Here is a 24,453-nt window from a genome sequence, read left to right as displayed (position 1 = left end):
AGAAACGAAGGTGGGGAGTGGAGAGTTGAAGGTGGAGAGGCAGAGCCAGCAGCCCTAGCGCCGCAAATGTGGAGGGGGTGGAGGGAACCTGGCGAAAATACAGGGTCCCTGGTAGGTGCAGGGGTCATAGAGGGTCCAGCGCTGTCCCTTCGCTTCTTGGCTGCTCCCCCATCTTGCCCGCCTAGGCAGGGCGGGGAGCCCTCCGGAGCGGTGCGGAGGCAGCGAGGCCCCGCCCGCCGCCGCCGCAGCCGCGGCAGCCGCCGGAGGATTCCTGTCCTAATATGGAGCTGGGATTCCCCCGGCCCCGCCCCCGCCCCCGGCCCGCGGGGACACCGAGGCTGGCAGCAGGGCGGGGGGAAGCACTCGCTTGGGGGCCGGCAACGGGGGGAAGGGATGCATAAGTGCAGACCCAGGTCCTCGCCGTGTCCCGCGTCCCTGCCTCAGTTTCCCCTGTCAGTAAGGTTAATTAGCTGAGAGGGAAACCAACAATCACTGCAGACTACAGCGCTGGTGTTGGTTTCTACTCTTGGCTGTGGGAAAACAGGATAAACGCCAAATTCAGCTGGTCCCTTTCCCACCGGACTCCCTTTCCACCCATCCTAGGGACTTAGACCCCCATGAACACCCCCTGATTAGCCGCCAAGTCCCAATTTGGGAAGCGGGGGTGGGGATTTTTTCTTTGAAAATGGCCAAGGGAATCCCAGGTTAAGTAGTCCCCAGAGAGGAACCCCAGCTGTGACCTGTCCCCCGGAGGCCAAGGAAAGTCCTCCTTCCCTGCATGTGAACGTGACCTTGTCTGTCAAGTAACGAGGGGGATTTGTAGACAGTCTTATTCCTCCCCATTCCCTCAACTCCTCAGAAAAATTAGTGTCAGTGCCGGCCCCTCTCTGCCCTCTGCAAACTCCTGCCGGGGGCTTCAGGCCGCCCTAACCCTGGCCCTGTCTCTTCCCTCAACTGTACGCGTTCGGACGCCAGGGTCCCCACACCCCATTCAAGCTTTCCTAACGCAGCGCCTGCCTCTCCGCTCAGCTCCCTCCAGGCTCGGCCCCCTCCGCAGCCTCCTGCTCCCCCCTCGCCCGCCCCCCTCCCGCTCTCATTCTACGTCATAAGATGACGTCGGAAGCCGGGCGGGAGGAGGAGCCCCCCTCCCCAGTCAGCGGCTCCCGCTGCAGCTTGCTTAGCCCAGCCTCCCGCTCTCCCGCCCCCCCGCTCTAAAACGAGCCCCCCACGCCTGGCAGGAGCTATATAAGGCGGCGTGAAGCAGGCAAGGGGGGCAGCGCAGCCGAGCGGAGCCCAGGAGAGCAGAGAGCGAGCCTGAGCGAGAGAAGGGGAAGCACGGAGGAGGAAGCCGCCGGTGCGTCGGGACGGGAGCGCAGGTGCTCGGGCGCCCGAGCTGGAGCTCCGCAGCCGCCGGTCATGTACCGCTCCACCAAGGGCGCCTCCAAGGCGCGCCGGGACCAGATCAACGCCGAGATCCGGAACCTCAAGGAGCTGCTACCGCTGGCCGAAGCGGACAAGGTCCGGCTGTCCTACCTGCACATCATGAGCCTCGCCTGCATCTACACTCGCAAGGGTGTCTTCTTCGCTGGAGGTGAGCATGCTGGGGCTACCACAGATCCGAGCTGCCAGGTGCCGGAGACCCTGGAGCTGAGGGAACCCACTGGGGCTGCCGCATGTCTAGGGCAGCGTGCTGGCGAGCTGGGGAGATTTGGGACTCGGGAGATGCGGGACTATCTACTTTTTCTCCTGAGCTACCTCCAGACCTCACCTTAGTTCTGAATGAGAGTTAGAGAGCCTGGTCGGTGTCCCTAACACCAGATTATGAGAGGAGTAGAGCCAGGACAGAGCTGCCTCGGTGCCCGCCAGTGCAGAGGCGCTCCGGGAGCTGGGGAGGGAAGCTCGGGAAGTTGCAGGGATGGAGCTGCCTGAGCCTAGGGGAACATAGCCACTGTCCGCGGTGCTGAAAGGGATCGCCTTCGGGGCACTGCCCATGGTGCTGACGGCTGCGTCTGCCGTGTGTGGCGCTGTCCACGGTGCTGAACCCACAGCCCCCTTCGGAGCTCTGTCCACGGTTCTGAAATCAGAGCCGCTTTGGAGCTCTGTCCGCGGTTCTGAAATTCAGAGGCGAGGAGTAGCCGACCCCGGTTTAGAAGTCCGGGGCTTGTGGGCTATGGAGGAGATACAGCAACAGGTTCCCAGGCCAAGAGGTGCGGACAGCGGGTCAACAGGTGTTTGCAGAGGAAGGTCCACGAGAAATTCCTCTGGATTCTCTGAATCTCAGACCATGCCTTCTTCACTTCTGCTTTGGCTCCCAGTCTTACTCCTGACTCACCACATCTTCTCGCCCTACAGGCACTCCTCTGGCGGGCCCCACGGGGCTTCTCTCAGCTCAAGAACTTGAGGACATCGTAGCGGCCCTACCCGGCTTTCTGCTTGTGTTCACAGCCGAGGGGAAATTGCTGTACCTGTCTGAGAGTGTGAGCGAGCATCTGGGCCACTCCATGGTGAGTGCTGAGGGTCCTTTCAGCTGAGGCTGGGCATGGAAGGGGTGCCATGAGACTTCCACTCCTGAGGAACTGGGAATTACTATGGAGGGAGAGGTTATACCCTACTAGATACTATAGATCAGAGATTGGTTTCTGCTGTTCTCACTAATGGTCATCTCTTCTTTTCCTTCCTCCAGGTGGACCTGGTTGCCCAGGGTGACAGCATCTACGACATCATTGACCCAGCTGACCACCTCACTGTGCGCCAGCAACTCACCCTGCCCTCTGCCCTGGACACTGGTAAGGACTCCCTTCTCCCTTCCTCAGTCCAATTTCCCACCTGCTGCCCTTCTCCCCACTATCCACTGTCTCTCTCAGCCACTCACCCTCTTACCTGTTTTTCTTTTCTCCTATCTAGATCGCCTCTTCCGCTGCCGCTTCAACACCTCCAAGTCCCTCAGGCGCCAGAGTGCAGGCAACAAACTGGTGCTTATTCGAGGCCGATTCCATGCTCACCCACCTGGGGCCTACTGGGCAGGAAACCCCGTGTTCACAGCTTTCTGTGCCCCATTGGAGCCAAGACCCCGCCCTGGCCCTGGCCCTGGCCCTGGCCCTGCCTCACTCTTCCTGGCCATGTTCCAGAGTCGTCATGCTAAAGACCTGGCCCTACTGGACATCTCTGAGAGGTAAGCCTGGAGTGTTCAGATTCCAAGAGGAAGGCAGGCCAGAGATGAAGGGACCCTAGATTCTGGAGTCAGGGGCAGGGAGGATGGGGTTTAAGGGGGCAGAGGATCTGGGAGGGAGTGAGATGCATGGGTATCAAGCAAGGAAAACAGAAAGCTGACCTCACCCTTTCCACCTTCCCAGTGTCCTAATCTACCTGGGCTTTGAGCGCAGTGAACTGCTTTGTAAATCATGGTATGGACTGCTGCACCCCGAGGACCTGGCCCACGCTTCTGCTCAACACTACCGCCTGTGTGAGTGTCCAGAGAGGCTGGGGACAAGATAGCAAGCTGGGAAAGGGCATGGGAGACCAGACAAAGATGAGCTGTAGTCAAGAGTGATGCTGGGGAGATAACAGAAGCCAACAGTTTTGAACGCTATAGGGTGAACATGAGGGTGAGGATTCAAGGCAATAATCGAATCAGAACTGGGGGACTTTGAGTGGTGAGGTCAAGGTAGAGAGCTGAGTGGTGCAGGTGAGGGTAGTCAGAAGAAAGGATGTCATGGCTATCTCAATTCAGTGGAGAGGTGACCAAGGGCAGGGAGTAGGTAGAGTTGCCTGGTGGGCATCCTAACTCTGCATCTTCTTTCTCCTCAGTGGCTGAGAGTGGAGATATTCAGGCAGAGATGGTGGTGAGGTTACAGGCCAAGACTGGAGGCTGGGCATGGATTTACTGCCTATTATACTCAGAAGGTCCAGAGGGCCCCATTACTGCCAATAACTACCCAATCAGGTAAGCCACAAGCCAGGGGCCTAGGGGGCAGCTGAGGTCGGCATGGAGGAGATACAAATCAGGGAACTGCTCTGGAAATGGACATCAGACCCTTACCAGCTGCCTCTTCTCTCCTCTCCAGTGACATGGAAGCCTGGAGCCTCCGCCAGCAGTTGAACTCTGAAGACACTCAGGCAGCTTATGTCCTGGGCACTCCGACCATGCTGCCCTCATTCCCTGAAAACATTATTTCCCAGGAACAGTGCCCCAGCACTAACCCACTCTTCACCACAGCCCTGGGGGCTCCCAGAAGCACCAGCTTCCCCAGTGCTCCTGAACTGAGTGTTGTCTCTGCATCAGAAGAGCTTCCCCGACCCTCCAAAGAACTGGACTTCAGTTACCTGACATTCCCTTCTGGGCCTGAGCCTTCTCTCCAAGCAGAACTGAGCAAGGATCTTGTGTGCACCCCACCGTACACGCCCCATCAGCCAGGAGGCTGTGCCTTCCTCTTCAGCCTCCATGAGCCCTTCCAGACCCACTTGCCCACCCCATCCAGCACTCTTCAAGAACAGCTGACTCCAAGCACAGCGACCTTCTCTGATCAGTTGACGCCCAGCAGTGCAACCTTCCCAGATCCACTAACTAGCCCACTGCAAGGCCAGTTGACTGAAACCTCAGTCAGAAGCTACGAAGACCAGTTGACTCCCTGCACCTCCACCTTCCCAGACCAGCTGCTTCCCAGCACAGCCACCTTCCCAGAGCCTCTGGGCAGCCCTGCCCATGAACAGCTGACTCCTCCCAGCACAGCATTCCAAGCACACCTGGACAGCCCCAGCCAAACCTTCCCAGAGCAACTGAGTCCCAATCCTACTAAGACTTACTTTGCCCAGGAGGGATGCAGTTTTCTCTATGAGAAGTTGCCCCCAAGTCCTAGCAGCCCTGGTAATGGGGACTGCACGCTCTTGGCCCTAGCCCAGCTCCGGGGCCCCCTCTCTGTGGATGTCCCCCTGGTGCCCGAAGGCCTGCTCACACCTGAGGCCTCTCCAGTCAAGCAGAGTTTCTTCCACTACTCTGAAAAGGAACAGAACGAGATAGACCGTCTCATCCAGCAGATTAGTCAATTGGCTCAGGGCATGGACAGACCCTTCTCAGCTGAGGCTGGCACTGGTGGACTAGAGCCACTTGGAGGACTGGAGCCCCTAGACTCCAACCTGTCCCTGTCAGGGGCAGGCCCCCCTGTGCTCAGCCTGGACCTGAAACCCTGGAAATGCCAGGAGCTGGACTTCCTGGCTGACCCTGATAACATGTTCCTGGAAGAGACGCCCGTGGAAGACATCTTCATGGATCTCTCTACCCCAGACCCCAGTGAGGAATGGGGCTCAGGGGATCCTGAGGCAGAGGGCCCAGGAGGGGCCCCATCGCCTTGCAACAACCTGTCCCCAGAAGACCACAGCTTCCTGGAGGACCTGGCCACATATGAAACCGCCTTTGAGACAGGTGTCTCAGCATTCCCCTATGATGGGTTTACTGATGAGTTGCATCAACTCCAGAGCCAAGTTCAAGACAGCTTCCATGAAGGTGAGTCAGCCAAAAGGTCCAAGAACTCAAGTCCCTGTCCTGCCAATGAAATGCTGGGTAGAATTAGGTAAATCAATTCCCCCTCTCTGTACCTTGATTTTATTAAGGGGATGACATCCACTGCTGCAGAGAGTAGCAGTGGGGATAAGAAAAAATGAAAGACTTAATATGAACGTTTGAACAAGTATACCTGGCAGGGGTTGAGGCTGGGGGATAGAGTGGTAGAGAATCCTTAAGGAAGGGCTTGTGCTTAACTCCATGAGAGTCCTAGGTCAGTCTTCACTACCCCACTTTACAGGTTAAAATAATCAAGGTCCCAGAGTTAAAGAAACTTTCCTTAGGGCACACAACAAACTTATGGAAGAGGAACTAGAGCTCTATCATAGTATCCTAGCTCCCTGAAAGGGATACAGAGCAAGAGTTTATAGAAGTTGGTAAAAGAAAGATGAGGCTCAGCCGCTGACTCCACTGAGGTAGCTCCCTGGTTACAGCTCCATCCTTCCTAAACTACAGCCATGGTTTCACTCCATCCATCCAAGTTGCCCCCTAATCTGCTGAGCCTCTAGCCATTGCTTCATCATTGAGCCAACATCTTTGAAGCCCATACTAATACCAACACATTCTCAGCCCCAGGATCCTCTGTCCTTATTGGCCTAGCTGATTGTGTTCTCTCTCTCTCTGTCTCTCTGCAGATGGAAGTGGAGGGGAACCAACGTTTTGAATAAGTCTGTGACTTAACGTCGTCAAGTATGGCATATTGTCATCAAGACGTGGAGCCGCTCTCCACCCCCCCGGGACTGTTGGGGGGATTCTGGGGGCCAGAGGGGGATATATATGATTCCCCAGGCCCTGCAGGATTTGGGGGGGGGAGGTGGGAGGGCAAGGGAGGGGAGCTTCTTTTTAAAATCAAGAGACTTCGAGCGATCCCAGTTTCCATTTCAATCTGTATTCACTCGTAGTGAGTTTCCTTGAATGGGATTTCAAGCGGAGAATGGGGGAGTCTCACTTCCCCGCCGCCTTGCCCCATTGGCCTGGGCCAGTTCTCCACTCCTAGGGGCCAAGCCACCCCTAGGCCTTGGTGGGGGAAAGGCAAGGCCCACCCGGGCCAGCCCGTGCCCTGAGGGGCTCTTGACACCCACGTAGAATTCTCTACACACCAGTAACGGGATTTCAATTCCGATGGACTCTGCCGCCCTGGCGGCCCTTCCTGTGACTTTTGCGCCCCGCGCCTGGGGTGGGGGGTGCGAAGAGACGCTACGTTCCTTTCCGATGGAGGAAGGCAGACCTGCCGTCACACGTGTGCTTGCACGAGTGCGTGTACCTGGTGCGGGACTCACCCGGCCGCCAGACTGCCTGGGCCTGCCCAGATGGCCACCTCGTGGTGCTGCGGTGACTTTGTAGCCAACTTTATAATAAAGTCCAGTTTGCCTTTTTGGTACCTCTGGTGTCATGCACTACTGTGTAAAAGGAAAGATGGAGGATAAGTTTGGGAGGCTTGGATGGGAGCCTGGGGCCCAGGAGGTAAAAGCTGGACCTGTTTGTGGCCCCAGCATTTCTTCGTCCACTTGTGAATTCATTCATTCATTTATTCATTCACTCATTCATTCATTCACTCAACATCCACATGTACATTGTATGGCCCATACTGTGCTAGAAGCTGGAAAGTTTAGGGCTAAAACAGATGTTATGTCTTGCCCTCAAGGTGCTTGGCCAAACCCTGTACTAGAGAATATCGGCATCTCCGCTCTGCATCAGGCTTGCAGTCCTCATGGTGTGAGAGGAAACAGAGGGCCTAGGGGTGGACAAGAGGATTCAACTTGATGTTGGTTCTGGACATGGGTTTGAAGCTTCTGCTCACAAGTTCTTTCTTCACCTGGTCCTTCAGGGAAGCAACTTCCTTGTGGGGCCCTGGATCGACCCATTGGAAATTGTAACCACGTCTGTTATCCTTGCACAGGGTTTTCAACTGACACACACTTTTACATCTCTTTTTGCTGCAACAATGCCTCTGGGCAGGCATATTAGCCCATCTCACTGATGAAGAAACTGAGGACCACAGGTAAAAAGTTATTTGCTCCCACAGTTGGTGAGAGGCATGGGTGGGTGGGCAACATACCCAGAGCATCTGCATCCCAGCCCTGGGCTGTTTTCTCTGCCGGAAGAGCCAGTGAACCACCACCCATCCCAAATCATCTCATCCCAGATTACTCAAGAAGGGCAAACGTGGGCTGGAGCAGGGTCCTCTCTCCCAAGTGTGGGGTAAGAAACTCCCTCCTTTTGCTCCTCCAGGTCTGTAAAGTAGAGCTGAGCAGAATATAACTCAGTAGGTCAAGAGAAAAAAGTTTCCAAAAATGCGGTTTTCCTCCAAGCTTGAAGTCCAAACAGCCACAGGGTAGGGTGAGGGGCAAATGAAACAGACGGGCTGGGCTCAGTGGCTCACACTTGTAATCCCAGCACTTTGGGAGGCCAAGGCAGGAGGATTGCTTGAACCCAGGAGTCTGAGATCAGCCTGGGAAACCTGGTGAAATTCCATCTTTACAAAAAATACAAATATTAGCTGGGTGTGGTACACACTTGTAGTCCCAGCTACATGAGAACCGGAGGCTGGAGGATCTCTTGAGCCTGGGAGGTGGAGGTTGCAATGAGCCAAGACTGCATCACTGTACTCCAGCCTGGGCGACAGAGCGAACCCTGGATTCAAATCTCACCTCCACCAAATATTTGCCAAATGGGACTTGAGGTTCAGTTTCTCCACAAGTGAAGCGGAGCTGACAAACATGGTACTTATCTCCCAAAGATGCTGTTAGAACTTGATAGTGTCCATTTAGAGCGGAGAAGCACAGAATTGACTTAAGTTATTAAATTGAATTAGAAGGCAATGGTGACCTTAAATGCTTAAGAGCATGTTTTTTTCTCAGGGAAAGGAAGGAAACTCCAGGCCCCAATCTTTCCCGGGTGAAGTACTGAGGCTGGGTTCCAGGAACTGAGGGTGCAAACCTGAGAAAGACCCTAAGCCTCCTTTCATTCCAAATCCTCCAGTTCTGGGCCATGCCCTTTCTGAGAGTCCCATGAGAAGGAGGACACTTCTGGGGACCTGTCACTATTTTTCCACCTTGGACGGGTCCGTGGGTGGAACAGGAGAGTGGAGTTTTGCCCTCTGCCTTCCTTGTTCATCTGTTCTCCAACTTGGACAAAATAACTGGACTGTCAACCCCAGGAAGACCCTGGCACAGAGCACAGGACTGGCACATAGCAAGCACACTCAAAATGTCTTCTTGAAAGGAATCTTTTTTTTTCTTTCTTCTTTCTTTCTTTTTTTTTCTTCTTTCTTTCTTTCTTCTTTCTTTTTCTTTCTTTATCTCTCTCTTTCTTTCTCTCTTTCTTTCTCTCTATCTTTCTCTCTTTCTCTCTCTTTCTCTTCTTCATTTTAGACAGGGTCTCACTATATTTATTGAAAGGAACTTCTTTCTTTCATTAATTCTTTCTTTCTTTCCTTCTTTCTTTTTCTTTCTTCTTTGTTCTTTCATTCTTTCATTCTTTCTTTTGAGACAAGGTTCACTATATTGCCCAGGCTGGACTCAAACTCCTGGGTTCAAGTGATCCTCCTGCCTCATCCTCCCAAAGTGCTGGGATTACAGGTGCACAGTACCCCACCTGGCTGAGAGGACACTTCTGAAGATCAAAGGATTTCATTAGAGTCATCAGTTTCTACCATAAAAATGTGTTCCCAAGTTCCCCAGAGGGAATCTTAAGTGACCATGAGCTCAGGACACACACTGGAGTCCCATCTAAAAACCTCCCTGGGGTCATTAAAAAAAAAAAAAAAGGAAAGTCTGGTCAGGAAATTGTGGCAGCTCAAGCCTATAATCCCAGAACTTTGGGAGGACGAGGTAGGAGGATGGCCTGAGCCCACGAGATCAATACCAGCCAGGGCAACAAAGCAAGACCCAATCTCTACAAACAAAAATTAGCTGGGCATGGTGGCGTGAGCCTGTAATCCCAGCTACTCAGGAGGCTGAGGCAGGAGAATCACTTGAATTCGTTAGGCGGAGGTTGCAGTGAGTCGAGATTGTGCCATTGTACTCCAGCCTGGGTGACAGAGCGAGACTCCGTCTCAAAAGAAAACAAAACAAAACAGAAAAGCCCCCATCTTTTTTTTTTTTTTTTTTGAGATGGAGTCTTGCTCTGTCGCCCAGACTGGAGTGCAGTGGCATGATCTTGGCTCACTGCAGCCTCTGCCTCCCGGGTCCCAGCAATTCTCCTGTCTCAGCCTCCTGGGTAGCTGGGATTTCAGGTGCATGCCACCACGCCCGGCTAATTTTTCTATTTTTAGTAGAGACGGGGTTTCACCATGTTGGCCAGGCTTATCTCAATCTCTTGACCCCGTGATCCACCTGCCTTAGCCTCCCAAAGTGCTGGGATTACAGGCATGAGCCACCGCGCCTGGCCGCCCCACAACATTAAAAAGTAAAAATTATGGAAGAAAAAAAGAAACACCTCCTTGGTATTTGGGGGCAGTGATAGGAGACGGTAGAGTGTGTATGGACAAGAAGTCACCCTGACACTCAGAACTGCAGAGCCAGGCAGTCGGCCCTTGCGGAGAAAGAAGTTGAGAGAGCCCATGGCGCCCCCTGCTGGACATAGAACTATCTGCTTCTGTTCCCTTCCCTGGCAGGGTCCCTGTGGCCCGGAGCATCAATACTGCATCTTAGAATAGATGGGTAAACTGAGGCCCAGAGAGAAGAAAGGAATTGCCCAATGGCACTTCCAAAGTGGCTGCCGAAGCCAAATCTGACTCTCAAGCACCCTTGCCACCAACACCAGATTGCTGCCCTGGGAGCAAAAAGGTATGAGAAAGGGCTGAAGTTTTGGGGTCACAAAGACTGAGCTCAAATACTTACTCTGGGACCTAATTTTGCATGTGATAAACACTTATGACACCTACATGTGCCAGGGGCTTTGCTAGGTGCTGGGGAAAACTGAACAAGACAGACAAGGTCCCTGGACTCACAGACCTTACACTGAAGTTGTGGGGAGACATAACGAAAAGTAAAATAACTCTCTAAAAGGAGCATGCAGTGTGTGCAATGAAAGAAAGAACTTGCGTGCTGTGGCAGAGAGGAACTGAGGAGGGGATGCTAATTTAGAGTGTGGAGTGAGAAAACTCTTCTAAGGTGACATTGAGCTAAGACCTAAAAGATAAGAAAGAAGAACAGGCCAGGCACAGGGGCTCATGCCTATAATCCTAGCACTTTGGGAGGCTGAGGCAGGTGGATGGCTTGAGCCCAGGAGTTTGAAACCAGCCTGGGGCCGGGCGCGGTGGCTCACGCCTGTAATCCCAGCACTTTGGGAGGCCGAGGCGGGCGGATCATGAGGTCAGGAGATCGAGACCATCCTGGCTAACACGGTGAAACCCCGTCTTTACTAAAAATGCAAAAAATGAGCCGGGCGTGGCGGCGGGCGCCTGTAGTCCCAGCTACTCGGGAGGCTGAGACAGGAGAATGGCGGGAACTCTGGAGGCGGAGCTTGCAGTGAGCCGAGATCGCGCCACTGCACTCCAGACTGGGCGACTGAGCAAGACTCTGTCTCAAAAAAAAAAAAAAGAAAGAAAAAGAAACCAGCCTGGGAAACAAGACGAATCCCTGTCTCTACAAAAAAAAAAAAAAAAAAAAAAAAGCAAAAAGTTAGCCAGGCGTGGTGTGCACCTGTAGTCCCAGCTACCCAAAAGGCTGAAGTGGGAAGATCACCTGAGCCCAGAAGCGCAAGGCTGCAGTGAGCCTTGATTGCACTTGCACCACTGCAGTCCAGCCTGGGTGACAAAAGTGAGACCTTGTCTCAAAAAAAAAAAAAAAGGCCGAGTGTGGTGGCTCACGCCAGTAATCCCAGCACTTTGGGAGGCTGAGGCGGGTAGATCACGGGGTCAGGAGATTGAGACCATCCTGGCTAACACAGTGAAATCCCGTCTCTACTAAAACTACAAAAAATTAGCCAGGAGTGGTAGTGGGCGCCTGTAGTCCCAGCTATTCGGGAGGCTGAGGCAGGAGAATTGCTTGAACCTGGGAGGCGGAGGTTGCAGCGAGCCGAGATTGTGCCATTGCACTCCAGCCTAGGTGACAGAGTGAGACTCCATCTCAGAAGAAAAAAAAAAGATAAAAAGATGGAAAAATGGATAAGAAAGTTTTGTTTTTGTTTTCCTTTTTTTTTTTTTTTTTTTTGAGATGGAGTTTCGCTCTTGTCACCCAGGCTGGAATGCAGTGGCATGATCTCAGCTTACTGCAACCTCTGCCTCCTGGGGTCAAGTGATTCTCCTGCCTCAGCCTCCTGAGTAGCTGGGATTATAGGTGTCTGCCACCACGCTCAGCTGTTTTTTTTTTTTTTTTTTTTTTTTTAGTAGAGACAGGGTTTCACCATGTTGGTCAGGCTGGTATCTAACTCCTGACCTCAGGTGATCTACCCACCTCGGCCTCCTAAAGTGCTGGGATTACAGGTGTGCAACACCATGCCTGGCCAATAAACTTTTAAAAGATAAGAAAGGATGCCCACCTGGCTGCAGGCTAGGTGTCTCTGGCTTGCTAAGTAGGTGTGGGTGACTACCCTGAAGATGCCGCTCGGAACCTGCCAGCACCGCAGATGCTGTTGGTCTGCTGTGCCCATGATATTGGGGCAAAGGAGAAGTGGCTATTTCTACACTTGGTGTTCAGAAACCAGCGAGCTCTAAGAATGGTTTATAGCCTGACATTTCTTAGAAAAAATAAAAAATTAAAATTAAACAAGATTCCAGTCATGGTGGCTCATGACTGTTATCCCAGCAGTTTGGAAGGCCAAGGTGGGAGGATCGCTTGAGCCTACAAGTTTGAGAGCAGCCTGGGCAACATGGCAAAATCTCATCTCTACAGAAAAATATAATTAAAAAAATTAGCCAGGCATGGTGGTGTGTACCTGTGGTCCTAACCACTTGGGAGGCTGATGTGAGAGAATCACTTGAGGCCAGGAGTTGGAGGCTACAGTGAGCTATGATTACACCACTGCACTCCAGCCTGGCAACAGGGCAAGACCCTGTCTCAAAAAAGGAAGGAAAGAAAAAGAAGAAAGAAAGAGAGAGAAAGAAGGAAGGAAAGAAGGAAAGAAAGAGACTTCATTGGGCACAGTGGCTCACGCCTGTAAGCCCAGTGTTTTGAGAGGCTGAAGCGAGACGATTTGAGGCCAGGAGCTTGAGACCAGCCTGGGCAACATAGTGAGATACTGTCTCTTTAAAAAATAAAACAGGTCAGACATGGTGGCTCACGCCTGTAATCCCAGCAGTTTGGGATGCCAAGCTAGGAAGATTACTTGAGGTCAGGAGTTTCAGACCAGCCTGGCCAACAAGATGAAACCCCATCTTTACTGTAAATACAAAAATTAGCTAGGCGTGGTGGCGCATGCCTATAATTCCAGCTACTTGGGAGGCTGAGGCAGTAGAATCGCTTAAACCCGGGAGGCAGAGGTTGCAGTGAGCCAAGACTGCGCCATTTCTTGTCTTGGAGACAAAAGCGAAACTCCATCTCCAAAAACACCACCAACAACAACAAAAATAAAAATAAAATAAAAGTAAATAAAAAATAAACATAATTTAAAATTCACCAGGCACAGTGGTATGCACCTGTAGTCCCAGATACTTGGGAAACTGAGGCTGGAGGATCCCTGAGGCTGCAGGGAGCTATTACTGCACCATTGCCTGGGTTACAGAGTAAGACCCTGTCTCTAAAACATTTAAAAATGAAAAAGCCAGGGGCAGTGGCTCACGCCTGTAATCCCAGCACTTTGGGAGGCCAAGGGAGGCAGATCACAAGGTCAGAAATTTGAGACTGGCCTGGCCAACATGGTGAAAGCCTGTCTCTACTACAAATACAAAAATTAGCCAGGCGTAGTGGTGGGTGCCTGTAATCCCACCTACTTGGGAGGCTGAGGCAGGAGAATCACTTGAACCCAGCAGGCAGAGGCTGCAGTAAGCTGAGATCGTGCCACGGCACTCCAGCCTGGGCGACAAGAGCAAGACTCCGTCTCAAAAAAAAAATTAATTAATTTTTTTAAAAAATTGTTTTAATGAAATATTGGTTGGGCATGGTGGCTCACACCTGTAATCCCAGCACTTTGGGAGGCCAAAGCGGGTGGATCACCTGAGGTCAGGAGTTCAAGACCAGCCTGGCCAACATGGTGAAACCCTGTCTGTACTGAAAACACAAAAATTAGCCGTATGTGTTGGCGGGCGCCTGTAACTCCAGCTACTTGGGAGGCTGACGCAGGAGAATCACTTGAACTTGAGAGGCAGAGGTTGCAGTGAGCCAAGATCGTGCCACTGCACTCCAGCCTGGGTGACAGAGTCAGACTCCATCTCACACACACACAAAAAAAAGCCTAAGCCATCATTTAAAATTGTTTTAGAAAGACAATTTTTAGGCTAGGCATGGTGGCTCACACCTATAATCCCAGCACTTTGGGAGGCGGAGGCGGGCAGATTATGAGGTCAGGAGATCGAGACCATCCTGGCTAACACAGTGAAACCCTGTCTCTGGTAAAAATACAAAAAAAATTAGCCAGGTGAGGTGGCGGGCGCCTGTAGTCCCAGCTACTCAGGAGGCTGAGGCAGGAGAATGGCGTGAACCCGGGCGGCGGAGCTTGCACTGAGCCAAGATCATGCACTGCACTCCAGCCTGGGTGACAGAACGAGACTCCATCTCAAAAAAAAAAAAAAGATAACCTTAAATGTTCCAAATAGTTGCCAAGGTAAAAGTATACAGCATTGTACAGCCATATAGAGGATGAACCCAGTTTGCTTTTTCAAAAAGCATTATACATAAATACACAAGGAAAAAAAAGAGCAGAAAAGATACACAACAAACATTGGCAGAAGTCTCATCTGGGTGGTGGGATAACATGAGGATTTTATTTTCTTTTAGGTGTTTATGCTTTCCATATTTCATCAGTATAAAATGAAGTGTCTAGCACATAACAGAGGCTCAGTAAACATGAAACTTCTTTCTCCCCCAACTCCTGCTCTCTTCTCTGAAAGGACAATGAGGAAATAAAAGGCCAAGGGCTTCCCGAGGACCTCTGCATCAGGCAGGAACCTGCTGAAGCTTTGCTCTTTCTGTGGTCTGTAGCTGTCAGCCCTACAATAGTTCATGTTCAGCCAACATCTGACCCAGAGCCAGGGTCAGGAGCTTAGTAGAAGGGCCTGAAGTAGCCCCTGGGATCTGGGCATTCCATGTAGTAACCCTGCCTGGGGCTGAGCTGAGACCTCCACAGGGACCAGTTTCTGCTGAGGTGGCAAGTCATTAGGAGGTAAAAGAGATTTTTGATGGAAGAAGCAAGCGATACACCCCAGCCCCAGCGCCCACGGTTCCCACCCTGGGGAGGGGAAGAACAAAGGGTTTCAAATGAGAAGCCCTGTGTTCTATTCCTACGTCTGGCACCAATTCAGAACCCAGGCAATAAAACAAAATTATAACTTAAAAGAAAAAAAAGGACCTGGGCAAGTTACTTTGCTTGGCTGAACCTCAATTTGCACATCTGAGAAGCAGTATGAAGACCCCAATTTCCTAATCTCTGCCCATGTTGGCTACCACCAGTACTGGTCCCCTTCCCTGAGGTCCCAAGACAGAAGATGACAGTGGGTAAGAAAGGATGTTTATTCAGGCCTGATGCCTCAATACAGCTAGATGTACAAAAATATATCATTCAAAGTCACGAAAACCATCATCATATTGGTGTGACTTCCTTCCTCCCCTGGGGCACAGCCTTTGCAACTGGCCCCCTTCCCAGCTGCCTCGTTTGAAACCTGGGAGATGGGGGGCAAGGGTCACTTCTTGGCAGCTTCCTCCTGGGCAGCCAAATCTGCCTCCTTCTGAGCAGCCAGGAAGATGGCTCGTTCCTTCTGAAAAGCTGCAAGCTCTTCTGAACTGAGGCTACAAGTGAAGACAGATGGTTGGTGCATGATTAGTCACCAGTGGGAGCTCACAGGACCCCATGTCTTGCAGGGGCTCAAAAGGGCCTCTGTCTCAGAGCCCAGCTTGCCTGGCCCCTTCTCCCTCCCTGACTTCCAAGCCTCTATACCTTTGCTCTCCAGGGACACCATCTCCCAACCCCCAACACCCCTATCTTTTGTTCCCTTATTAAATCCCTACTCATCCTTTGAGGCGTCAGCCAGACCCCAGTCCAGATTAACTGGGGTACTCTGTGCCCCAAAATATGCTGTACAATGAAGTCATGGGGCTGAGCATGTATGTCTGTGCCAAGGCTGGGGTCAGATTTACCCATCTCCACCTTCCCAGTAAAAGAAAAGATTTGAGAAAAGTCAAGTCTGTGTCTGCTCCATGCTTAACCCCAGTCTTCTCGGGAAATAATCAATTGTCAGCCTTGACATGGGATGTGACACAGCAGCAAGAAGCCCGTAAAGGGTTGAGTGCTATCTCTGTTCCGGCCATTGTCTAGGCCAGACACTCTCCCACCCAACACCTTACTTCAATGAAACAATTCCTGAAGTCATCCGAAGCCCCATAACGGGGGTCTCCTGTTTGCCTCAGGAGCAAGCATGAACCTGACACAGCTCAAAAATCTTTCCCCACTGGTCCTTCCCTCATACCATTCTCCACTCGCCTAGGTCTAGGATGACAGACCTGGGTGACACTGAACTTCTCCCACTTGGATCCTTCATGGAGATCTTTCCATTTCTTAGAAAATTTGCAGAACAACGTCTAATACACAACAGGTGCCCAATAAGAGTATTCCAAATCAATGAATGTGGTCTCCCACACCCACCCTATCCTCTAGATCTAGGGTCCCTTGACTTGAAAACTGACCTTCCCACTGCAATGGGCCCTCTCAGCTCTGCCCGAGTCCAGAACTTTCTGGGCCCTCTCGTCACACTGCACCTGCCAGGACACTTACGCCTTCACCACACGAATGCCCAGAGAACGGGCAGACCCGATGATGGAGCGGACAACAGAGGACAGGGGTACGTCCTGCAGGGCGAATGCCTCATCCTGAGCTTTGATGCAGGCAATCTCATACACGTGCTTCAAGGTCACCAGGCCTGCCACCTCTTTCCCTAGAAGGAAGGAACAAGTGGCTCTTCAGGTGTTACTGAGATTCTGGAGCCCCCAGAATCTCAGACGCCTACCCTGACCCTCACCTGTTTGCCGGGCCCCCTTTTCAATCCCAGCTGCTGCCTTCAGGAAGTAGGAAACAGTAGGCTGTCCAATCTTGATTTCAAATGTCCTGTCAGGCTTAACAGAAAAAAGAAATATGAGATTCTCTCTTCCTGCTGCCCCATCCCAGGGAACTTCTAATGTCCTGTCCCTGCTTCCTTCATCTCACTTTCCTATGGCATCCCTCAAAAAGACCACAGAATCACAAGAAAAAAATAAATCTGGGCCAGGTGCAGTGGCTCATGCCTGTAATCCCAGCACTTTGGGAGGAAAAGGTGGGTGGATCACCTGAGGACAGGAGTTCAAGACCAGCCTGACCAACATGGTGAAACCCCATCTCTACTAAAAATACAAAAAATTAGCAGGCATGGTGGCGGGCGTCTGTAATCCCAGCTACTCAGGAGGCTGAGGCAAGAGAATTGCTTGAAACCGGGAGAAGGAGGTTGCAGTGAGCCGAGATTGTGCCACTGCACTCCAGCCTGGGCGACAAGGGCAAAACTCCATCTCAAAAAAAAAAAAAGAAAGAAAAAATAAATCTGCAGCAAACAACCCTGTCCCCTCTATTCCTGCCCTAATTCTGCTCTGGAAGGCCCAGTGAGATGGAGGGGCAAAGGGAGGAACTGCAACATGGCAAGATGGGACTGGTTCAAAACAAATATGGTCTAGTCCTAAATGGGGAAAGTGAAGCCCAGAAATAGGAAGTCAAGTCAGGAACAGAGAAAACCCCAGATGAGCAGCCCCAGGGCCGAGGAAGAACAGAGGGAGAAAGAAACCAGGGATCAGAGTCCAGACTCCACCTTCACAAAAATCTTGGTAGGCAGAGGAATGCCTTCTTTGATGTCCTTTGTCCTCTCATTGAACTCCTTGCAAAATTGGTTGATGGAAACACCTCTCTGTGAGGGAAGCAGAGGGGGTTAGTGGTGGGGGGAGAGGACGGCTTCCTACCGCCCAGGAGGCGCCGTCCATTCCCTCCTTCGTCTTCACTTCTCTGTGTTCCTATCTCTACCCAGATTCAACTACCCCTCCGTGAGTCAGAAGATCTGTACGCATCTTCCCACGTTATCCTCATCACAGCACATTGGGATGGGATGAGGAAGCCCAGGCAGAAGACCCCTTGTAACCAGCACAAGGACGTAAAGCGTGTGAGAAGCAGAGCCGAGCTCTGAACCGAGGCCCCGGTAGTTCCAGAGCCAGCGCCCTCCATCCGCGTCCTAGCTTCCACCACCCTCGACAAACCCCACGTCGGGTTCCCGCCACGGCCGCACCTGCCCCAGCACTGGGCCTAGTGGGGGCCCGGGCATGGCCAGGCCTGCCCGCACGATGGTCCGGATCACACCGCCGACCTCGGGCTTCCTGAGGCCCCGGGTGGCCCGGGCGAGCTTCGACATGATGCGGGACTGCTGGCTTCAGTTCACCTCAGGGCAGCAGCAAGAGCGAAGCTCTGGGCGCCACCATCTTGGCCCAGAGGTCAAGGGTCCTCACGTTAGGCTAGCGCAGGTGAGGCCAACAAACAGCAGCCTTGTTTCAGCCCTATTGCTCGCCAACTAGTAAGACAAGGAGGATAAGAGGAGGATAAAACACTTTTTAACTTGTCTTATGCAGATAAAGGAAGGTCCCGAATGGCCTTAGTACACAATTTCCCACAGGAGCGCGCACAGGCACTACCTCGGACAGCTAACCAGTAGAGTTGGACTTTGATACCCCATAGCATTGTGGGTATGGTAGTTTTGACTCCGTGTATAGGTCCGGCGTATTGCTACGCGCTAGGGCGCCATCTGCTGCACACGGTGATAATCCTAGGGTTTGAAATACACCTGGAGCTCCTGATTGGTAATGGGAGTCTCTCTCTCCTCTCTCTGTTCCTCACATGCTGTTGAAAGGCAGTACAGTTAAGAGTGTAGACCCTGAGCTGGGCGCGGTAGCTCACGCCTGTAATCCCAGCACTTTGGGAGGCCAAGGCGGGAGGATCGCTTGAGCCCAGGAGTTGGAGGTGGCAGTGAGCCAGGATCACGCCACTGCTTGTGAACTTAATCAAGTTTCTTATGCTTTGTCTCCTCCCCAGTACAGCAGGTATTGTAATATGTAGCACCTACCTTTTAGGATTGCTGTGAGGACTAAGTTAGCAAAATGCTTAAAACAATGCCTGGCACCTAGTCAGCATGTGCTATTATTATCTGTACAATTAAGATAAAACCTGAGCTATTGTGAGGCTTAACAGACCCAGAACATTCGATGCATCATCTGTGACCAGTCAAATAAGCCAGCATCTTATTGTATCATGAGGAGAGCAAAAATCACCTGGCGACCTTTGAACAGGTCCTGGAGACTAAAACTCCTTATCTGAGGAATTTAAAAGTAATTAAACTACCCTAGTATCTAATGTTGGCATCTGGTTCCAGGAATCTTTTAAACTTAAAATGTATAAGCAACTAGAATTTCTATACACTTGGGAATGTCATGCCAAAACTCACTTTGCAACCCTTGCTGACATTAAGGCACCAGAATTACTATGAATGTAATCATTTATCATGACCTACGTGGCTAGTGTGGTCCAAATTGCCCTCAAGCTTCCTCTTTAAGGTCCATAAATACCCCTAAGGAAAATCCGCCAGCATGGTCAGTTCTTTCTTGCTGAGGCGTCCCTCTGCACTCCTCTGCAGCGTTCTTTCTTTCTAATAAAACTTTCCAGCCGGGCACAGTGGCTCACACATGTAATCCCAGCACTTTGGGAAGCCGAGGTGGGTGGATCACCTGAGGTAGGGAGTTCAAGAGTAGCCTAACCAACATGGAGAAACCCCGTCTCTACTAAAAATACAAAATTAGCCAGGCATGGTGGTTCATGCCTGTAATCCCAGCTACTCAGGAGCCAGAGGCAGGATAATCACTTGAACCCGGGAGGCAGAGGTTACAGTGAGGCAAGATGGCACCATTGCACTGCAGCCTAGGCAACAAGAGTGAAACTCCGTCTCAAAAACAAAAACAAATAAACAAAAAAAAAACCTTTCCTTTTCAAACCTATACTGTTGTCGGTAAATCCTTCTACCAACCCACAAGTCAAACATTTCCCCATTCCAGGGCTCTGACACCTTGCTTGGCGTATCATTTAACTTGTTTTCTGAGCACGTGCTCTATGTCAGGCACTGTGCTAAGCACAAGTGCATTGTTATTTAATCCTCACAATGGCATGAGGCAAATGCTTTTATTGTAAGCTGGGAGCGGTGGCTCATGCCTGTAATCCCAGCAATTTGGCTGAGGTGGGAGGATTACTTGAGCCCAGGAGTTTGAAACCACTCCTGACAACATATTGAGACCTCCGTCTCTAACCAAAAAAATAAAATAAAATAAAAAATTAGCTGGGTGTGGTGGTGTTGCGGGAAGTCAGGGATGCCGATCGGAGGGACCAGCTGGAGCCGCGGCAGAGGAACATAAATTGTGAAGATTTCATGGATATTTATCAGTTCCAAAATAATACTTTTATAATTTCTTATGCCTGTCTTTACTTTAATCTCTTAATCCTGTTATCTTCGTAAACTGAGGATGTACATCAGGACCACTGTGATAACTGTACAAATTGATTGTAAAACGTGTGTTTGAACAACATGAAATCAGTGCATCTTGAAAAAGAACAGAATAACCGTGATTTTTAGGAAACAAGGGAAGACAACCATAAGGTCTGACTGCCTGTGGGGTCGGGCAAAAACAGCCATATTTTTCTTCTTACAGAGAGCCTATAAACGGACGTGCAAGTAGGATAGAGATGGCTAAATTATTTTCCTAGCAAGGAATATTAATATACCCTGGGAAAGGAATGCATTCCTGGGGGGAGGTCTATAAACGGCTGGTCTGGGAATGTCTGTCTTATGTGGTTGAGATAAGGATGGAGATATACCCTCATCTCCTGCAGTGCCCTCAGGCTTACTGGGGTGGGGAAAAACTCCGCCCTGGTAAATTTGTGGTCAGACTGGTTCTCTGCTCTCAAACCCTGTTTTCTTTTGTTTAAGATGTTTATCAAGACAATACGTGCACCACTGAACATAGACCCTTATCAGTGGTTCTGTTTTTGCTCCTTGCTGTGATCTTTGTTAGACCCTTATTAGTAGTTCTGCTTTTTGCCCTTTGAAGCATGTGATCTTTGTACCTACTCCCTGTTCTTACACCCTTTCCCCTTTTGAAACCCTTAATAAAAACTTGCTGGTCTGAGATTCAGGTGGGCATCATGGTCCTACCGATATGTGATGTTACTCCCAGCAGCCCAGTTGTAAAATTCCTCTCTTTTTACTGTCTCTCTTTATTTCTCAGCCAGCTGACACTTATGGAAAATAGAAAGAACCTACATTGAAATATTGGGGGCGGTGTCCCACAATGTGGTGTCACACCTGTAGTCCAAGCTACTTGGGAGGCCAAGGTGGGAGGACTGCTTGAGCCTGGAAGTTCGAGGTTATAGTGAGCTATGAGTGCAGCATGGCATTCCCCCCCGGGTTACAGAGTGAGACCCTGTCTCAAAACAAACAACTTTTATTGTACCCTTCCTCCTCCTCCTCTTCCTCCTCTTCTTCTTCTTCTTCTTGTTCCTCCTCCTCCTCTTCCTCCTCCTCCTCCTTCTTCTTCTTCTTCTCCTTCTCCTTCTTCTTCTTCCTTCTTCTCTCTTTCTTCTTCTTCTTCTTCTTCTTCTTCTTCTTCTTCTTCTTCTTTTCTTCTTCTTCTTCTTCTTCTTCTTCTTGTTCCTCCTCCTCCTCCTCTCCTCCTCCTCCTCCTCCTCCTCCTCCTTCTTCTTCTTCTTCTTTTTTTTTTTTTGAGACGGGGTCTTGCTTTGTCTTCCAGGCTGGAGTGCAATGGCGCGATCTCAGCTCACTGCAACCTCTGCCCCCTGGGTTCGAGAGATTCTCCTGCCTCAGCCTCCCAAGTAGCTGGGACCACAGGTGTTTGCCACCACTCCCAGGAAGCCAAAAGACCAAAGGCTTACGAATAGGGTCTTTGGGCCAGATAAAAGAACAATACTTTATCATCTTTTGCTTTTCCCTGTCCCTGGTTCGAGGGTTATTACTCCAAACCTACAACATTCTCCACAAAGGACTATCTGGGGGAATGTCAGGGGAAGTTTCTTTGGCTCCCTCTTTCCTTTTTCCCCTAGGCCTAGAATTCCTATTTCCCACTTTTGGTCAGTCTCTGTGTTGGAGCTTTTCTCTGTTTACTCAACCCCCCCACTGGAAGTTTCTTGCATACCCCAAGAATTGCTTCATCTGTCTCCAGCTGTTTCCCTTGCAGGAGAAGGGGACCATGGATTGGGACTCCACACTCACTTCGTATCGAAGATACTTCTCAAACACACTCGACCTCCAAAAGTGCCCAACCACCAATGCAGTACTTATAATCCAATTTTCTGTCCTTGGCTCTCCAGTTTTCTGATCTTGGGTCATGTACGAGGTTGCCTGGTTGCCATGGTGCCTGCTTTTCTCCCTATGTTACCTCTACTGCCTCCTGAATAACAGTCTCAGGTTTGTCTAGGGCGTCTGTGGGGAGCCGGATGCCCAGAAAGAGTGGGCCACCTAAATCAGGTGGATGCATCTCCCCTCTCTCCCAGAGTCCCACTCCACACAGGCACAGAGATCCCGGATGAGCCCCCAGATTTGTGAGAAGCAAGTTCACCTGTCCAAACCTGAAGAATGGACTCAGAGGCATGAAGAACAGTGAAAGTGAGACATTTAATAGCCATCTTGCAAGATCGGGTGTCTGATAGGCAGGCATACCTAGGGCAGCTAGAGCAGGTAATTTATCTCCTAGCACCCACTTCCCTTCCCCAGTTCCTCATTGGTTGAGTACTATGGGGTTACAATCATCCCAGACATTGTCTAAGTTTCATCATCCCCCTTGTAAGGTTATACACTGGTGACCTTCCCTGCTTAAGTTTCAATTTCCCAAGATTTTCTTCCCTTTTATGGGCTGACCCATCCTCTACATTCTGTTTGCTTATTATGACCTTTTTGGTGAATGAGCCATGCAGTTTGTTACATTCGCAGGCTGGCTCTCAGAGCTTAGATTTATTATGCCTTGAAAATGAACCATTTAAAATGTTTTCTCACAAACCAAGGTATCCCTTCCATGTATTGATTTATTGTCTTTGCTTATAACTCCTAACTCCTTAAAACATATAAAACCAAACTGTAACCCAACCACCTTGGGCACACTTCCTCAGAACATCTTGAGACTGTTCCCCAGGCTATATTCACCCATATTGGCAGAGAATAAACCTCTTTAAAATGTTTTACAGAGTTTGGTTTTTCCATTAATATGCCTCATCTAGTAAAATGAAAGAATCCACATAAAACCACCCTGGAAACTGTGAGGCACATATAAATTATTTATTAGGAATACTTGTTGGACTCCCACTAATTAAATATGATTGTTTCTACCTCTGAAGCCCATCAAGGCCTTTATAGCACTCAGGCTTGTTAACCTTACCACAGCTCTGGAGCCAAGCTACAAAGCCTTGAGCAAGGTAATTAACCTCCCTGTGCTTCACTTTCCCTACTAGTAAAATGGAACCAATAATATCTGGGCTGGGTGCAGTGGCTCACGCCTGTAATCTCAGCACTTTGGGAAGCCAAGGTGGGTGGATCACGAGGTTAAGAGATCAAGACTATTCTGGCCAACATAGCAAAACACCGTCTCTACTAAAAAAAAATACAAAAATTAGCTAGGCATGGTGGCACGCACCTGTAGTCCCAGCCTCCCGAGGAGGCTAAGCCAGCAGAACCTGGGAGGCAGAGGTTGCAGTGAGCTGAGATCGAGCCACTGCACTCCAGTCTGATGACAAAGTGAGACTTCATCTAAAAAAAAGAAAAACAGTACCTATCTGGCAGGAAATTAGTTAATTCAGGTAAAGCACTTAGAAGACAGCCTGGCCCAGGCCGGGCACAGTGGCTCATGCCTGTAATCCCAGCACTTTGGGAGGCTGAGGTGGGCGGATCACAAGGTCAGGAGATTGAGATCATCCTGGCTAACACAACTAAACCCAATCTCTACTAAAAATACAAAAAATTAGCCCGGCGTGGTGGCAGGTGCCTGTAGTCCCAGCTACTTGGGAGGCTGAGGCAGGAAAATGGCGTGAACCCGGGAGGCGGAGCTTGCAGTGAGCCAAGATTGCGCCACTGCACTCCAGCCTGGGCGACAGAGCGAGACTCTGTCTCAGAAACAAACAAAACACACAAACAAACAAACAAACAAAAAGAAGACAGCCTTGCCCAGAGGAAGCAAGGCTGGGTCTGATTTAGCTCTGTGTGCCCACAGTGCAATAAATCCCTCCTGAAGGAATTGTCACAAGGCAAACCCCAAACTTGGGGCTTGGCCTAGGAGGCCACATGGGTTTTTGGCCTCATGCAGGAAGAAATTTAAGAGCAAGCCAATAGAGGAAAGTAAAAGCAAGTTTGTTTTATTTTTATTTTATTTTATTTTAGAGATGGGGTCTCACTCTGTTGCCCAGACTGGAGTGCAGTGGCATGATCTTAGCTCACTGCAAGCTCTGCCTCCCAGTTTCAAGCAGTTCTCCTGCCTCAGCTTACTGAGTAGCTGGGATTACAGGTGTCCACCACCACACCTGGCTAATTTTTGTATTTTTAGTAACGGGGTTTCACCATGTTGACCAGGCTGGTCTCAAACTCCTGACCTCAGGTGATCCACACACCTTGGCCTCCCAATGGGATTACAGGTGTGAGCCACTGCACCTGGCCTAAAAACAAGTTTATTAATAAAGTAAAGGAATAAAAGGGT

The 24,453-nt window shown here is 50.5% G+C and overlaps 2 protein-coding genes and 1 non-coding gene across 4 annotated transcripts; 2 read left to right on the top strand and 1 right to left on the bottom strand.

Annotated features, from left to right (window-relative positions):
* The first annotated feature begins 251 nt into the window (after window positions 1-251).
* Window positions 252-6,282, top strand: NPAS4 (neuronal PAS domain protein 4). 2 transcript variants are annotated; one of them, XM_033206478.1, is made up of 8 exons: window positions 252-1,591; window positions 2,353-2,504; window positions 2,684-2,786; window positions 2,905-3,172; window positions 3,354-3,463; window positions 3,808-3,943; window positions 4,065-5,500; window positions 6,193-6,282. In XM_033206478.1, the coding sequence occupies exons 1-8, from the start codon at window positions 1,417-1,419 to the stop codon at window positions 6,219-6,221; spliced, it is 2,409 nt and encodes an 802-aa protein (XP_033062369.1). In that variant the 5' UTR covers window positions 252-1,416; the 3' UTR covers window positions 6,222-6,282. The 2 variants fall into 2 exon arrangements, with proteins under 2 accessions (XP_033062369.1, XP_033062370.1); XM_033206479.1 differs by lacking the exons at window positions 252-1,591; window positions 2,353-2,504; window positions 2,684-2,786; window positions 3,354-3,463 and having other exon boundaries at window positions 2,995-3,172.
* A 5,821-nt stretch (window positions 6,283-12,103) lies between these two features.
* On the top strand, window positions 12,104-12,241 carry LOC117081871. The gene has a single exon (XR_004436345.1). It is a non-coding gene; the product is annotated as a small nucleolar RNA SNORA43 (small nucleolar RNA).
* A 2,156-nt stretch (window positions 12,242-14,397) lies between these two features.
* MRPL11 (mitochondrial ribosomal protein L11) lies at window positions 14,398-18,185 on the bottom strand. The gene is made up of 5 exons (XM_033205705.1): window positions 17,952-18,185; window positions 17,484-17,579; window positions 16,671-16,764; window positions 16,427-16,586; window positions 14,398-15,444 (listed from the first exon to the last, which is right to left on the bottom strand). Exons 1-5 carry the CDS (start codon window positions 18,072-18,074, stop codon window positions 15,339-15,341), a joined length of 579 nt encoding a protein of 192 aa, XP_033061596.1. The 5' UTR covers window positions 18,075-18,185; the 3' UTR covers window positions 14,398-15,338.
* Between the last annotated feature and the right edge of the window lie 6,268 nt (window positions 18,186-24,453).

The sequence above is a fragment of the Trachypithecus francoisi genome, unplaced genomic scaffold (assembly GCF_009764315.1).
Source record: "Trachypithecus francoisi isolate TF-2019V2 unplaced genomic scaffold, Tfra_2.0 Lachesis_group8, whole genome shotgun sequence".
NCBI classification, from domain to species: Eukaryota; Metazoa; Chordata; class Mammalia; order Primates; family Cercopithecidae; genus Trachypithecus; species Trachypithecus francoisi.
This window is presented reverse-complemented; position numbering and strand designations above follow the sequence as displayed.